The 17,863-nt window shown below is 40.5% G+C and overlaps 1 protein-coding gene across 24 annotated transcripts in view; it reads right to left on the reverse strand.

The window, feature by feature from the left end:
- Nucleotides 1–9,286: 9,286 nt before the first annotated feature.
- SOX5 (SRY-box transcription factor 5) overlaps nt 9,287–17,863 on the reverse strand; it is a 643,266-nt gene continuing 634,689 nt past the window's right edge. For all 24 annotated transcript variants that reach the window (XM_048046777.2, XM_048046774.2, XM_048046778.2 and 21 more), the window contains 2 exons: nt 14,389–14,605; nt 9,287–11,074 (listed from right to left, as the gene is read on the reverse strand). In XM_048046777.2, coding sequence (XP_047902734.1) covers nt 10,771–11,074; nt 14,389–14,605 — 521 coding nt within the window. In that variant the 3' untranslated portion in view covers nt 9,287–10,770. The remainder of the gene's footprint in view (nt 11,075–14,388; nt 14,606–17,863) is intronic.

The raw sequence follows: 17,863 nt of genomic DNA on the forward strand, positions 1-17,863 counted from the left end.
TTCCTTGATACGATAATATATTGACCTCCCTTATTCATTCGGAAGAAAGCAGGTTATGATGGCTCTACCCACCACCTACATGAAGTTTCATATTCTATCAGCACTGAAACAAAGCATATCGGGGAGCCAGAATCACTCATACTTCAGTTCCCCTGTGTTCTCTTTCAATGGGTCCTGGAAACAAAGTAAAGTTAAGAGGTTTTCCTCACCAAAGTCAGAAATACTTAAAAAAAATACATCTAGACTGCTATGGTACATTGTTTTCTTTGTGGGGCTGTTGGTTATGTTTTTTTGTTTGTTTTTTAAGTCAGTAATTGTACTTGGAAAGTTTCAAAGATATAAAGAAGATAAAAACCTTGAAGTCTGGACTGAACTGGTTAACAAGGTAAATGTGACAACTCTATGACGGCTCTTCAGCTCATTATTTTGGGAGACCTCTTTGTGTCCTCACCAGAATCCTGCTCACCCCTGCCCCACAGGGCTCCAGTACTCCCATGTGAGTGCACAGACGCTGCTGCAGGCGCCGCATGGGAAGACCAGACAAAGTTGGACCTGCAGAAAACAACCACTTTAAGTGGTTGTTTGTAAAATTTCATTAATATCAGAAAGAAATTATACTTAGGACCAAGGCACTATTTAAAAATAGCGCTCCTCTATTTAGTCCATTTGTGACTGTCCATCACAATTTGTCCACTGTAATTGCACTCACAGTAGGTAGAGTATCTGTATAGGGGTAACTACAAAAGGCCCTGTTTTATGCATTTTGAATCCCTCTGGATTCAGAATAATTAGAAATGGTGAAAATCCTACCCCTTTTAAGTCAAAAAGAATAAGTTTTTCTTTGAGTGAATGAATGCTTAAATAGAATTAAAAAAAAAAAAAAGCAGCTAATCTGTACACAGCAAAACTATTTTCTTCTTGTTGTTGTTCTTTAATTCAGTGGGTAAGTATGACTTTAGAGGGAAGTAGTACAGGATTTTGAGCCACAAAGTTGGGACTTTAGATTAAAAAGAAGCCCAGAGTGAAAGCAATTTTGTTTCCAACCTGGGAGCTCCAGGAGCCTTGGGCTGTACCACCCCTGGCCTTGGTTTAAAAAAGCCCAGATCTGATTAATGGAAACCTGGCCATGGGAAAAATAAAAATAAATAAATAAGTAAAACCACCAAACAACCACCCACCCACAATTTACCGATCTTTTTTTTTTCCTTCTATTTCTTTAAACCATAGACATTTAATGCTACACTTGCCTGAGAGCTTTTTCCTGTAGCTAATAATACTTTGCACTGCTGTAGCGCCTTTAATCCAAAGATCTCAAAGTGCTTTGCAGGCATTAATGAATTAAGCCTTCTAACACCCCTTTGAAGTAGGTATTATTATAGCAGTCTTGGAGATGGGCTGCATAATTTTCCTGAAGTTGTAGAGCAAGTCTCTGACAGAGTCAGAAATAGCCTGCTGAAGTCCTGTGCCTCTCCACCCCGCTTCTCTTACCACCACGCCGTTCTCCCAGACTAAGTCTCTTAAATCATTTTAATTTTAAATAATTACTTTGATTTACTTACTGTATTTAAGTCATATCTCTGCTAAATACAACAGGAGGCATTGATTTATCCTTGGCGGGTTAGGCATTCACTGCCTGTGAAAGTTGCGCTGATAGCGTGAAGTTAAACTGACACAAATCCCTGTGTGGGGATGCTCTGGCAGGGGGGCAGGAGGGGCTTTTGAGGGCTTAGTTTGAGCCCTTGCCTTCATGCACACACAGTCAATCCCATGCTGCTACACCAGTGCCGCTGACACCAACCATAGGTGCCAATGCACCAGCACGGCTGCCTGAAACTACCCCAAAATTGCCATTTTCTACTGGAAATACTCTGTGCTAGCAAATGGTCCTTGACGTGGCCAGAAGAGTACCTATGCATGCAGGTGACGTTACCTGTGACAGACCAGCCCTCATCCCGCCTTCCCAACATTGTCAGCTAAGACTAAAGGGATAGCCAGGACTTAAACCAAGTTTAATTTAGCTCAAGAAGCCACTCACCCATGAGGGGCTGGCAGATTTTTAACTACTTTTTCAATTCTTGCTTTTAATCATAATTTCAATTATGTATGGACCATTCCAGTGCAGACAAGACCCAGCTGTGCAGGTGAACTCCCTGCTTGGAGTGTTTGGGATTTTGCAGAGGGGTGTACTGACCCTCTTCTTATCTGACTTGCCCTACACAGGGGTGGGGACGGGGAGGCCTGATCATGACCTAAGTAACTTCCTATGCTGCCTCTGGCATCCAGGGGCACCTGTAAGGTCTCTTTTGCCTCCACTTTCAGATCAAGTTTACGTGGTGGAAACAAAGCCTCGCCCCCAACTGGTCGCATGCACTTCATCACGTTGATAAATATGTTCAGAAGACTTTCCATACCCTTTCAGCATGTGCTTTCCACTGGTTAGCCTCACTGCCACTGCCTCTTCATCTCCCACATTTCTTCTCTACAGTATTGCTGAATATTTATTAACTGGAGGCTTATTGACAAGCTCTCATGCACTCTCTTGCTGATCCCGAAGTGGCAGCAGTGTGTTTCCTCATAGTGCACACACGCTTTTGCATAACCTTTCATGGCTTTTTGGGGGGCTTTTCACTTTCCTACACACATATATCTGTATGTTACTTTCTTGGTAGGAATGCGCTAATTGTCACACGTCTCTCTTTTTTAAATAGATTAATGTCATAATTATCCTCACTTCCTTCCTTCCTGCTACAGGCAATTGCTGGAATGCTTTAGCATTTTTTGAAAAAAAAAGAAAAAAAGAAAAAAAAGAAAAAAAGAAAAGAAAAGAAAAGAAAAGAAAAGAAAAGAAAAGAAAAGAAAAGAAAAGAAAAGAAAAGAAAAGAAAAGAAAAGAAAAGAAAAGAAAAGAAAAGAAAAGAAAAGAAAAGAAAAGAAAAGAAAAGAAAAGAAAAGAAAAGAAAAGAAAAGAAAAGAAAAGAAAAGAAAAGAAAAGAAAAGAAAAGAAAAGAAAGAAAAGAAAAGAAAAGAAAAGAAAAGAAAAGAAAAGAAAAGAAAAGAAAAGAAAAGAAAAGAAAAGAAAAGAAAAGAAAAGAAAAGAAAAGAAAAGAAAAGAAAAGAAAAGAAAAGAAAAGAAAAGAAAAGAAAAGAAAAGAAAAGAAAAGAAAAGAAAAGAAAAGAAAAGAAAAGAAAGAAAAGAAAAGAAAAAAGAAAAAAGAAAAGAAAGAAAAGGAAAGAAAAAAGAAAAGGAAATGAGGAAAGGAGGGAAGGGAAGGGAAGGGAAGGGAAGGGGAGGGAGGGAGGGAGGGGAGGGAGGGAGGGAGGGGAGGGGAGGGGAGGGGAGGGGAGGGGAGGGGAGGGGAGGGAGGGAGGGGAGGGAGGGAGGGAGGGAGGGGAGGGGAGGGGAGGGGAGGGAAGGGAAGGGAAGGGAAGGAAGGGAAGGAAGGAAGGAAGGGAAGGGAAGGAAGGAAGGGAAGGGGAAGGGAAGGGAAGGAAGGGAAGGGAAGGGAAGGGAAGGGAAGGGAAGGGAAGGAAGGGAAGGGAAGGGAAGGGAAGGGAAGGGAAGGGAAGGAAGGAAGGAAGGGAAGGAAGGGAAGGGAAGGGAAGGAAGGGAAGGGAAGGGAAGGGAAGGGAAGGGAAGGAAGGGAAGGGAAGGGAAGGAAGGAAGGGAAGGAAGGGAAGGGAAGGGAAGGGAAGGAAGGAAGGGAAGGGAAGGGAAGGGAAGGGAAGGGAAGGGAAGGGAAGGGAAGGGAAGGGAAGGAAGGGAAGGGAAGGGAAAGGAAAGGAAAGGAAAGGAAAGGAAAGGAAAGGAAAGGAAAGGAAAGGAAAGGAAAGGAAAGGAAAGGAAAGGAAAGGAAAGGAAAGGAAAGGAAAGGAAAGGAAAGGAAAGGAAAGGAAAGGAAAGGAAAGGAAAGGAAAGGAAAGGAAAGGAAAGGAAAGGAAAGGAAAGGAAAAACCACCACAACTTGTCTGGTGAAAGAATCATTTCCTTCCCAAGTCTAGACCACGATATCACTTAAGCACTTTTTAAAAAATTTTGGCTGCACTTTTAGTGTCTAACTGGACTTCACTCCATTTTTTTTTTTCACAAATCTTGACCTTGCCCACTTAAGTTGAAAACATGTGTCCCTCCGTCTCAGTGTGCACAGTGAGAAGGTCAAGGCATTAAGCGTGGTTTCAGGGTAGGTGCCATGTCAGCAAGGGTAGAGTCAGACAGTTGTGGCAGTGGTAGTCCTTGTTACAGGGCCATGGTTGTTAAAAGGGCAAAGAAGCGAAACGTCTTGGCTCAAGTAGCAGGTCAGGTGTTGGTAAGTGTGCTGAATGTGCACCACGGCACAACTTGATGGTCACACTGCCCAGCATGGCCATGGTTGTTCCTCTGTCAGGTAGACAGGTGCTCCCCTCACCATGTACTGACGTATGTGCAAAGGACAAAGGGATTTTAAGGGGCTAAAGGATGCTGGCATTTCGGGTGCTGAGCCTCCCATGGTAGGCTGTATCATGGAGCTGCCAAAATGGACCTCTGGTTTTATGATGGGATGCTGTTTTAGGTGCCACCCTGCTCCCAAGAATAGCACAGAGGACAACAACAGCAGCATGGGCAGGTTTGTAGGACCTCCATCAGCCAGGTGCCACCTCCTGCTTTCCCAAATATTGCCTTTCCCCTTTAGGAAATCTGGAACCATAGAATGGCATCTGTCAAGCCGTAGGCACTCGAGAGTAAGCACCCATCAGAATAACTTACTGTCAAAAACAGGTACAAATTCATTTCATCCCACTTTGTGCCATATGCTGCTGTCAAAACTTCATGAACTGTTTAGGCAGCATGTTGGGACATTTTGACTATGAGCACGACTATTTTTTTCATAGCTTTGTGTCATCGGTGCTTATAATTGGGTATTTTACTGAATTTGCTTTGGTATCTAAACAGATAAACCTGCAGGAAGTGAACATAAGCAGGAAAGGTGGGCATGTGCCAAACCTCTGGATTTACATCTCCCCATATAGGAAGTCCTCTCTGAACTGGAAGTTGCTTAGTGAGTGGTACCTGTCATTGCAGTACTGCACTACATTGTTCAGGAACCACCTTTTTCTTCTAGCTTAATACTGGTATTTTAAAGATGGGGTGATTTTTTTTTCCTGTGATTGTGTGAAAATCTTGAATTTTGGAGTGGACTGTAAAGCTGAACCTAAATCCTTTTGTTTTCCTCCTCGAGCATACCTGTTTTGTTCTCCTGACAACAAAATTAAATAGCACAACCTTTGCTACAATAAGTGGGAAACAGAACACAGTATAGGTAAAGAACACATTTGCTGTTTTTATTGGTGCCTTGCAGGGCAATAATACTGAAAAAGGGGAATGCAAAAGAAACAAAAACAAAAAACGAAAAACAAAAACAAAAACAAAAACCCAGGATGGTGGCAACCCACATTGTATTTTTTTTAAAGAGTACATCAACTCCTGTTTTTTTTATTTATTGTGGCATGAATGATAACATAAAACCAAAACATGAAAATATACAACTTATATTACACTATGTGTTATGAACAAAATATAAATCTATAACTCTATGTTATATTTACATAATTTTTTCTTTTATTAAATTTCAAGTGAGATGGTAGGTTGCACATACTTTGTTTTAAGCTCCAGGCATTTGATTGTCTCTATTTCTTTTCTATTTTCATTTCACTTGTAAAATCCAAAATGTTAGAAGGAGTAAGAGCTTTAGAGCCAATGGAGCTATATAAATACTGTTTCAGCAAACCAGTGACAAAAACACTGGGGAGTAGAGAAATCAGTCAGTAGAAAAAAATGAACTTGACATGTTCTTCAATCTGGGAAACTGACAAGTTAAGATAAAGTTGAAAAAATGTAAATATAAACCAAGCTAAACATCCAGCCCATGCCCTGTGAATTGAGGATACACTTGAATCCACATTCAGTGAATTACACACATTTCTTTGCAAAACTGAAGATATGATTCTACCAAGAAGTGGGCAGACAAAAATACTTCCTATCTGATAAATCATGCCCTTAAACGCACAAGATATTATATAGTTGCCATTCATTCTAGCAGATGAATTCTTGCTAAGTAAGGTCTACGTTTCCACAGAGTATAATTATTTTTGATGTTACAAATGTGATGTCAGAGGCTTCTTCGGGGACAATAACAGCTCATCTCTTTGGATTAAAAAGAAAAAACTCTGAAAATGTGCTGTAAAAAGGTTAAAGACAATTTACTTTCTAAAAAATGATTTAATTAAAGAGAGAGTCTACTGCAGTAACCAAATCTTTGAAATAATGTCTTCGAAGAAATAATTTCTTCCATATGCATTCGTAATAAGAGGATTTGGTTACAAAACTAATTAAATGCTATAATAATAGCTAGTGTTCTTTTCTGGGGGCCTGATTAATACAGCGGAACGGTTAAATAAAGATGTTAAATGCACTTAAAAATCCTATTTTACTAATATAAGGCATGAATAAATTGAAAAAGGATATACGCTGTGTTATTTAGTTGAGCTTAGAAGCAAGTGCCTCAGTTTTTATTTTTTATTTTTTCCTCTTTTCCCCTTTTCCCCACTGCTGGTATTGTTGTTTTGTAAGCTCCTGAGCCGCAGCTCCCCTTCCCGAGGAGGAGGTGGCACGTCGGCCCGCGGCAGCTCCCACACCGGCACCTCGCCCGCCAGGCTCCCAGGGCAGGGGGAGCCAGGCCTAGCTCGGTGGTAGGGCCTCCATGCGCTTGTAGGTTAATACAACCCTAATCTCTTCTAACCTGGTTTGCCTACATGATCTAGGGCAGAGAACCCAGGAAAAAAAAAAAAAAAAAAGACTTTTTTTTTTTTTTTAATAAATATATGTTTGGCCTTGTTTCGTTTTTCTGAGAAATGAAAGAGGGACAAATAGGGCCTCATCTTCAAACCTGGTCTTCTACTGCCGAAGGATTTATGGGCGCTCTTGCTTTGATCCAGCAAAACCTTAGCACAGGCACAAGTGTTTTGCTGGTTTGGGACTCTAGAGCCTTTTTTTTCTTTTTTCTTTTTCCTTTTTTTTTTTTCTTTTTTTTTTTTTTTCCTATTTCATCATTGCTGCATCAGTTTCAGCATCCAGATGCAGGAGGCAGATAGTTTGCTGTAGCTACCCATTCCAATAGCCTGACCAAACCCTAGGCTCTAGTGCAGTCTCTCAGATGGAAATGTGCAGGTAACAAACACAGCGTTCATCGGAGCCTTAGCTCAGGCGAACACGGTAAGTGATGAGGGCAGAGCTCAGTCCTGCTGCCCTCTGGCATGGGACGGACCCTGCCGACTGGGATGGGGCCACCTCGAGAGCATCTCCAGAGCATCTCCTGCAGCCCTGATGTAGTACAGGGCTGAAATTCGGTCCTGTTGAAGTCAAGGAGCCTTTTCTCCATCGACTTCACCGAGGCCGGCTTTCCAGCCCACATGTCCAAGACTTGCTCCAATCATGCCTGCTGCAGTGGCACCTACCTGGAGCTAAAACAAAGTATTCTGGTAGCCCAACATTACACAATTAAACCAGAGAGTCTCTATAACGTGGTGGAAATCAAGCATACAGCAAATGTGAGGTGAACCCACAAGAGTCAGAAGTAATTTGTTCACAAAGACAGGGAACAAATTTAAAAGTTAAAAAAAAAAAAAAGGGAGCAAATATCTGTTTTCACATTGTACATAATAATGATATAAAAACAATTGCCTATTTTTTTTCCTTCTTATCCAAACAGAGTGCTTCAAAAAAATTGGCTCTAGATGACTGGTGTAATTAAATAACTAAAATAAGTGATGAGAGAGCAGAAGTTAATTAAGATTGAAAACAACACTCCCATTAATTCACTCCATCATAATAAACATCAGAAATTGACATGGCTGGGGCCAAAATTAAAATAACAGAAAGAGGAATGATGTGAGCAGAAGAAGAAGCAATTTGTTTTCATATGTATATATATATATTTATATATATATAAAAAGGCAAGGTGGGGAGGGGTACCCATTTTAAATAGCCTAACAGCTTCATTTGCTGCACTGCCAAATTAGAACAGAATAAAATAAAGTTAAAAAAGGAAGGAGGGAATAAAATAAATTATACATAATTTACTAATCTGGGAACAGCTGACCATTATTATTATTATTATAATTACCATTACAACACTAGCAAGAAGAGGCAGTTCAACTGAAAAAAAAAAAAAAAGGCAAAACAAAAAAACACAGTCATAAAATACAAACAAAAAGAACCCTCTCTGACATGGAGGATATGATCAGCTACTCCAAGCATAACTTCAGAGCAAATCTTCTGAGAGAGAGAAAATAGAAAAGAATTTTTGTGAGGCAGAGGTGGACATCAAAAAGGGAAAACAAGGAGAAAAATAAAACAGATGTTGCAGGGTAAAACTAACACACGTCCAAACCGCTCACCAGATTACTGTCCTAACTCTTCAATGGCATTTTCTTGTTTGCTTTGCACAAGGTCTGCAGAGGTCAAGTTACACTTCAAGTGGTATTCCAGCAGGCAAAGGAAGACCCCACGTCCTTCCCAGCCCCTCCTGCTACCTGCCCTTTCCACCCGGCACCTAGACTTAAATGGCTGATTACTCTGAGGTCTAAATTTGCCTGATTAAGGAACCATTTGCAAAATCAGTGTTGCCAAGTACTGAAGACCATGTTTCTGGTGAACCTTTGGGCTGGGATCTGGCTGGCACAAAGATACACAGGGCTATCTTCACAAGTTAAAGTGAATGCTTGCAATGAGTCTCTCTAGGAGCAGGAATTTTCCAGTGAGCCACACAAAGGTGGCACCTTCGGTTAGAAAACTGATTCAGAGGAAGGCTTTTTTTCTCTGTACGATCCTAAGACTTTCCTTCTCAAGGCAGAGAGGATCTACTGGACAGCTGCTGCTTGAAATGAGAGGTAGTTGTTTTGGTTGGTTGGTTTAGATCTAATGCTTCTGTCTTGCTACATGAACCTGGGTCCTTTCTTTCTAGCGGAATATCAGAGTGAGGAGATGAAAGGAGACTCCGTGATTCACTTGTATTTATATTCTTTTTCTGAAATATAGTGTAACATTCAGTTACCTTATTGAGATTACAGTAGGCTAACTTCTGCTCAGCATTACGCTTGTGTAAATCTGCCTCCCTCATCCTGGTAGCTGTTACCCAATGAAGGCAAAGCTGCACAAGCAATGTATCTAAGGGCTCTAGAACAACACTGGAAGTATTACAGCCCAGGAGACAACTTCTCTACCTGTGAGAGGCAGCAGCAAGAGAAACTTAGCACTGCAAAGGCTGGGGTTCTTACATGCCTTTTCTGAATATGAAAAGTTCTTCATAGCTATTAGTCTTCCTTCCTAAACAAACATCCTACTGATAAAAATGGATTTCTGCAAGTGCAAAGGAGAAAAAATGCCAGTTAAAAAAATAAACACAACAACTGCCTTTTGAATTGGAAATCAGTGCTCAACAACCCCGTAGGTACAAGTTCATTAAAACTGGACATCACAGTAACCTAATTATGCTCAGCGAGGAGTTAACATTTCCAGCTGCCTGTCCTGTGCTGAACAACTCCTGTTTTGGACAATCCTTTTTTTATGTTCTATATGCTGCCACTTGAAGTGTAAATGAAAAGCAAAGGCTCCTTACAGACCAAGTCCTTTGGAGGGTGCAGGATTTCATTTCGGAACATGCTTTTTGCTCACAATAGTCCAATATTATTCTTATTAGTACCATAAACACGCACACATGAAAATCCAAGATCATAAAATATTTTTTTCTCTAAATTTCTTATCTCTCTCTCTCTCTCTCTCTCTCTCTCTTTTTTCACCTGAGAATGGCACCTACAGTTTCCTTTGAAAACCAAAACCAAAACCAAAAATATATGTCTAATCTCACCAGCTGCTGGTATATCAGGTTCTTCAAGGGATTGTCTAAGATACAACACTGTCCTAACTTGAGACAGAGCAGGAAGCAAAAGGAAACCAAGAAAAACAAAAACAGAGACCAACCAAAAAAAAGCAATTGGACTAGTTCAGCGCTGTAGTACAAATTTGGCACTTGCTCAAAGACTCAGTATGGTGTGCAACTGATGAAGAGAAGTCCTCTCTTGAAAGGAAATAATTGCTTGTTGGGGTTAACAGAAACAGGCTCCCCACTTCCTTCCTTGCCAGCCATGCATGCCTGCACACTCACACACACACACGCTTCTGACCCAGACGTGCCAGGGAGGAAGAGGAGGAGACAGAAGGGGAAAAGGAATTTTGTCTTTTTTTCTTTCCTGTCAGGTGCATTACCAAAAAAAAAAATTATTTCTCTTTAAACTGTAGCACAAAACAACAAAACACATTCACAAGCCACTTGTTGGCACTGTGTACCTGAGTGAGAATTTCTAGAACATTGTAGAACAAACAGCCATAAAGTTTATTTGAAAAAAAAATAATAATAATAAAAGGTCGACGGGTAAGACTTCAGTGCTTGGGTATAGCAGCTGAATTACTGGCATTATTTTACCCATAGCTTATATCATTCTGTTGTTGTTGTCGTCGTTGTCTTTGTTTCCTTTCTTCTGAGCCTTTTTTCTTCTGATGCAGGCTGATGTCTATTAGTCAGCTGATGTCCCAACTAGTTAAGACTAACAGTTAAAGTAACAGTCAGTGTATGAGAAAGTTAATGTGCTTGGCCACTGGCAAGGATAAACCAGATGGGGCTTTATTTATTTTTTCTTTTCTCCTTGAAGTCCTGTAGGTCACATGATATTTGGACCCTGATCAGTTGGCTTGCCCCGCGATGTGATTTTCACTGTCACTGCCATAGTCAACATCAGGGTCATCCTCTTCCTCATCATACTCATCGTAGATTTCTCCATTGACATCCTCGGTCTGCATCTCTTCCTTGATGTGAGGCTCCTCGCCTTTGATGCCGTAAGTGCTCTGGATGACGGGCATCCCAGGCTCCGGACTGCTGGAGACGCTCGAGTGCTCAGAGGGCAGGTGTGGGGAAGGCATTCCTGCCATGGCGATGGCTCCTGGGTAAACTACGCCCGCGGTGGCAATGGGAATCTGTGCTTGTTGCCTGCCGTGGAGAAAAAGTAAAAGAACATTGGAATACTGGAAGGAGCAGAGGGTCCTAAGTATGATAGCAAGCCCATAGCACATGCTCTTGGGGATGCAGAGGGAGCTCCTGGTTGGCCCATGCATGACAACCCTTCTATCAGGATTCCAGATTCAGCAACTGATGCTCTTGAAATGAACAGCAAGCCCAAACCAACTTCACTGCTAAAGAAACACAACCTTTGTAAACATCTGTAGCTGTACCTGAACTACACAGCTTCAGCTTGCCTACCTGTGATGCAACTTTACTGAGTCAACTGAGTCCCCTAAGCTGCCAGACAAAAGCAAGCACCCTTTCAATTGTGGCCCAATTTACAAAAACTTGTATTCTGAAAATCCTCATCTTAGCTAATCATAGTAAGACAATGACAGCACTAGAAATAAAAGTAACACATTGCCAACAGGAGAAATGAAGTGAGGGCTAGGTAGTTCGCACTGGAAAGGGGAGGTGCTGTAGGGAAGTACCAGTGGGTCAGCAGAAAGCCAAGGTCTCACTGATGAGGCAGTGTTTGCTCCACACTTACTCAGAGACCTGGCCATTGTTAGGGAGATGGACAGTGGGTTTTCTGGGGCCAACATGGGCTTACAGGATGATCACTAAGGGCCTCCCACTGGAAGGTGATAGTTTCCAGTGAGTGGCACTTGTGAAAAGCAGAACCTTTGAAGCAGGGTGGATCAAAATTGGGAAAAGCCAGACTTAAAACAGAAGCATGTATTATTTAAACATAAATAAAAAGCAAGCAAGCTACATGAGCATTTCAGAAAATTCTCTATAGGATGCCTTTATACAGCGTCTAAGCCTCGGAAACCTGTCTGCAATAATGAAAGACGAATTATTCCAGGCCATAGAAATTCCCTTTGCATAAGAACACTAGCTGCGTTATACCAGCGTTTATTTCCCTGAGAAGCTTCAGGGACCCAACAAGCCTATAGGTTTAAAATTCATGCTCCTTTTGTTTCCTTGCTGCATGAAGTAATTCCATTGCAGTAATACTCTTCAGTACATGCTGCACATTGTAATGTCATCAGCGGTGTGTCCATCTGCACTGAAAAGCCTTGCCACAGGAGACAGGGCAGAGTCTCTTGAGATGAACATTCGTAATTAAGAATGAAACCCTCCCCTGTTCCCCTGCCTGGCTGTGCCCTGACTGTACAGTAAGCCCTGCACAGTACAGTGATCCTGAAAGACCTTTCTCTGCCAAATAGTTTTACATTTGTTTGGAATTGCTAGCTGCATTTTCAGATACTTCCTGCCTGCCATTCGAGCGAGGCCACTGTCAGTACAATCATTATTTCCTTGTTTCTGAAACAAGTATAAGTTGTCTCAGCTGAAGACATAACTCTTAAAGTAGGGAGCAGGTCTAATTTGCATTTTATTCTTAATTCAAAGGAAGGCTTTGTTTTTCTGGAGTCAGCATTTCCGTAACAAGATTCAGCACACTTAAATTGCTTTTAATATTTAACAATAGAATACTTTGCACTTAAATGGTGCTTTTCAGAGTCCTTTCCAAATATTAAATAATTTAAGAATAGTATTTTTCCACTTCTATATAATGTCCACTCCAGAGGATGAGGTGAGCTTACCATATAACCATTAAAGATGAGGACAGTAAGACCTAAAAGCATTAAGTACAAGAGTTGAAAAAAATGCCCAATCCTTCCCACTCTCAGGCTTTCAGGCAGGTTTTCAGTATGTCCAGGCAGCTGGCACAACGAGAGCTCTTAGAAAACCCCATCATTTACTTTGGTGCCTGAGCAGGAGCTGGATTTGTGTTTGAAAGTTTAGCCCTACATGACCTGTGCAAGGTGATGCAGCAGATGGGGAACCAAAACCAGGAATGCAACTGCAGAGTGCTGGGACTCCCAGCATCAAACACTGACCCCACTGCGGTCACTGGCCATTTTGTCAGTAACTTCTGTGAAGATTTCACCCCAGGTTCTGTGCTCTGATGCCCCTGTGCAAATTATCTCCAGAAATGTCTTGATTTCAATGTCAGCCTTGTTTGGAAAGCTAAATAATATACAGAGCGTTACAAGGTTAATTTTTTTCCCATGATGAAGCATGCATGTTAACCAGATAAGCAGTGTTTTGGGGGCTCTGTTGTCACCTATTCTTTTTCCAGAAGGCCCCCCCTCCTCTTTTTTTAATCTCTTGATGCCGAATGTTGGCTGACTTCCCTGTGTTTGTTTCAGTGCTTACCATTGGGATCACTGGACCTGCCAGCACCACAGGGTTAAGCAGCTCAAATTTCTCTGTTGAGCAGCTTATTACAACAGTGCACACTGTAGCTGTTTAAAACACAGTCTGATGACACTTAACAGTTGCTGGACAGATATTCTCTCCTTTATTGCTACTTCTAGCTGTTAACTAAAGAGATGTGCAGCTCAATTCAGTTAATATTAAAATGATTCCAAATTCAGTCTGAGATGAAACAGAACACAAATTCCATTATTTCTGAGGCTTGATTCTGTTGCCATTTTTGCTTTTTATTTATTTTTTTTTAAGACGAATGTGTGGATTTTAATTTTCTGGAGTGAATATAGAAATACTGCAGAATATTTGATTACTTCTGATCATTTCGATCTGCAGTAATCAAAACCAAGTAGAATTTCCAGAGAGAAAAGACATGTGAGTTTTCCAGGCAGATTTTAGTTTAATCATATCAAGCTGATCTATTAAGAGTTTACTTGAAATTTACTTGAAATTTATACTCAACACAAAGCATTTAGCTTAGTGAATTGGAAGACACTCCCTAATATGACAAATGCCATCATGATGAACCATGGAGACAACTTCATGCCTGATATTCAAGTCCATATTCCAGCTCAAGTTCAATATGTTCAGACCACTTGCAATAGATCATACTGAATGCAAACTAGTATTTTTGGCTTTTGGACTAATAGACACTACCATAGATCCATTCAGATACACTCTCTGAGGTCCCATAATAAAGTAGTACTTACAAGACTTTATTAGAAGATTTAGATTTCATTGGAAAATCTTAAGTTTTTTTTTCTTCTTTTGCATGATCAGAGTGGAAAGAAGACAGTTGGCTGAAACTGTAAGATGAACGTACAGCAGAGCCAACAAAAAATCCCTAGCTGCCTAACTTCCTCCTGGAACACATTGTTTTAAAGTATAAGCTTCACATTCTGTTAGCAATATATAATGTTCTTGCCAATAAAATATAACATTTACCACAGTGAATTAAGAATTCTCCCTGAAATATATTTTTTTTTTGCTGAAATGAGTGTTAGTTTTTAAAGGTCCCATACCCAACATTAAAATACTGCCTCATCTCCTGGCGTCTGTTGCGCATTATAGCCTTGTACTCGCCAATGCGTAATTTTTTGCCATCTACAAGGCAGGTACGCTTCGGCCTTGGCTTGTATTTGTAGTCTGGGTATTTCTCCAGGTGCTGTTTGCTGAGTCGGGCCTGTTCCTCGTAGTATGGCTGCTTCTCTAGGTTTGTCATAGCTTTCCAGCGAGATCCTGTCACAAAAAAAAAAAAAAAAAAAAAAAAGAACGAACAAGAAATGAGGTTCTACTCATCCACAAGCACTAAAAGACAGAGAAGCAAGTAGGTCACTTGGAACAAGATACTGACAGTCATATCGCTTTGGGCCGGGAATCTGTCATAGCTTCTAGACAAGGGTCAGGTCTTGTTTGCATTTCACTGGTAAACCTCTTGAGTATGGCCATGAGGCAGACAGAGATGATACTCAAAGCTTTCACTCACTATTTTACTGAAACTTTTCTAAATGGTGATGTTTTTCAGATGATCAATAAGAGTAACATCCTGATAACGAGCAGACGCTGACACTTTTGAGAAAACTAGGCAGTGTAGTTTAGTGGAATAGTCAGAGAACCCTCAGGTACATCAAGCCTACTCTGCTGAGACCTTCCTTTGGCCATGGTCTTGTTTTCACCTCCTCTTCTAGAGGAGGCAGCAATCCCAGTTGCTGTGATCCAATTGCTGTGTTTCACCATAGCTGGATCAGGAATAAACTCTGGATATGCACATGTCTACAGCTTAGTCTTTCATTACAAATAACTTATCTTTCTAGTTGCCAGGTTCACGAAAAGAAGAACATGAATTGATCATAGATGGTACGCTGCTGGGTACAGGAGCCTGCAAAGATCCTGAAGCAATGCCTCTAACAGCTATAAGCTATCCCATGTGTCTCAGTGGGGTGTTAACTCCAAGACCAAGTCCTGGTGAGCACTGCCAGCTCCATCTTAACAAAGAAATTAGTATGTGTCATGAAGGGAAGAGCACTGGGATACCGGCACACCTCTCCATGGAGCTGCAGTATAGCTTGATTGCCAGGCTGTTTTCTGACATTCTTCCTATGCTAATGTGGATATTTGAGGTAGGAAAATAAAGAAGACTTCATTTATTTTTTTTCAAATACCTCCTGAAATTTATAAACTAATATTGTTTAAATGATATAGCATGGAAGCAGAAAGTAAAGTTTCTTGAGTTAGTTATCCTATTTTATTTTTCCATGGACTATAGAAATGCTTCAGGGTACGATACATTTCAAAAGCACGGGAATGGTCCAAGCTGTGAAACATGTGGCCTAGAAGGAAAACTTTATTGGAAAATAGTCCATTTTCCCATTGGGAGAAAAAAAAAAAAGTTTGAACAGTTTCTCAATTTAATTGGCCCATAATGTCATATGTCATACTTGACTTCCTCTTTTTCTTCATTTTTTATGGTTATTCATGCTGTACTTAGCTCATGCTATTACTCAGGCCGGTCTTAGCTCACTGTGTACCCAAGACTTTCACCACAGAGAACAGAGTTATCCCTTCCTGGGCAAGAAAATAGTTTCGTTCCCTCCAGAAAGGCCCCTTCTGATTATTGACACCATTTTCCCCAGTGCTCTTTGAATCTTTAGTCCAAGCTGTAGTTTGGGCTTCTGGTGCAAAGGGTTACCCAACTTGGCCTCACAATGACAGACAAGTGATTGGAAATCATGGTGTCCTTACTCAGAGGTGCAACAATGGACATCCTTTTTTATAGCAAACACTGCTGTGGAGTCAAAAACATCATTTTTTTCACATATAAGATGGAGAAATCCTCCAACTAGTTCTGGAATGGGAGACAGTTCAATGTTTCTGCTAATTGTTATTAGCTTAGGCGCAGCATCGTATCAGCATGAATGGATTGTTTCTAAGATTTGATCTGAAACTCCTGCGTGGTACTTCATATGCCAAACAGACTTGGTAGCTCAGCACAAGCATCCCTGACATGGCTCTGTGTTAAGACAGGGTAGCAAAACTCTGCCTACAGAATCGTGGTCAGCAGCTTTGTCTCCTGCAGGGAAATTATCCCATGTTTTTTCTGGCAAAGGGAGTGACTAGAAAAAGTGACACCAACTTCCCACTTGTAGTGCCTCCAAGATTTCAGGCTAAATGACATAGTGATAAACATGTGGAGACTGCCAAGACACTGAACACCTACTAATGCTGACTTAGTGTGCAAGATGGAAACATAGATAGGGCTTGTGTTGAATGATGTCAAAAATTCAGGGTAAAGCTTATACAGCTCTCACAGGAAGATGCAGGTCTACTTCCAAATTCTACTTCTTAGACAACAGCACATTGGCTTTTTAGCGTACGAAGAAAATAATGAAATTTAGTCTAAATCTAGAGTCCTCTAACCACAAACAAGCTGTAGTCCTGGTGGCTTAAAAAAACACTCCAGCCCCATTTCCTACTGATGAAACAGTTTTTATTTATGAATAGCAAAGCTGAAAACCTCACTGACTTTAAACAAATCTTGACATTTGTTTTACATGCTGTGAAGGGATCTGCAGCTCAGGAACTGAGTAATAGTCACGTATGTTCTGAGACGAACACACAGAAAGGTAGAAATTGAAATCAGTTTTTGCAAAATTTTCATGAAAATGTTCTGTCTCAACACAATACCTCTTCCACTGTGCTTTCTTGCTGCAATCCTACAGGAAGACCTAAACAGGCAGATTCCCACCCCCTCATGTGAAAAGATCTGTAAATAGTAGATGCAGTTAGGCAAACACATAAGTCTTTGCAGGATCAGGGCCATAAAAACTGAAATTTTGATGCATAATATTTGTACATGCACTTACACATACAATATTTATACATAAACGTCATTCGTTATGTTTTTCCTTCCTAAGCTGTAAACTCAATGCAACAAAAATCCTGGCAGTCTCACCTCTCTTCCTAGCAAATTTTTAATAGCTGCCTTCTGCAGTGATACCTACTCTTACTATGACATTATTGTTTTTGCAAAATACACTAAATATAATTTACTAGTATGTTTTGAAGTATCATAAATAATTAAACAGTGCTGTCAAAATAAATTTTGAAAATGTGCACATTTTCTGATGATAAATCCTATTTTTTTTTACATTTTAGCATTTTCATTTATTTTCTTACTAATATGCAAAATCCAAGCAGCTCTCTAACTGGTCTTAAATATGAACTTTTGAAATTCTGAAGAATATACTATTCCGATCCTGACATTTGCATGTGCAGGCAGGCTAAGGTAATAGTGAGTATCATCAATCAGCATACTAAAACAGGTTGACAATCCCTTGTGTTTGGACAAAATATATTTGCAATACCTTTATGTGTGATTGACATAAAAAACAATAAACACATGCATGCAGACACGGGTACCTATGCCTAGCGTAAACCCAAGCCCAAATAAGGTGTAATCGAAATATCTTGATTTTTATTTATTTATTTTTTTTTAAG

The sequence above is a fragment of the Anser cygnoides genome, chromosome 1 (assembly GCF_040182565.1).
Source record: "Anser cygnoides isolate HZ-2024a breed goose chromosome 1, Taihu_goose_T2T_genome, whole genome shotgun sequence".
Lineage (NCBI taxonomy): Eukaryota > Metazoa > Chordata > Aves > Anseriformes > Anatidae > Anser > Anser cygnoides.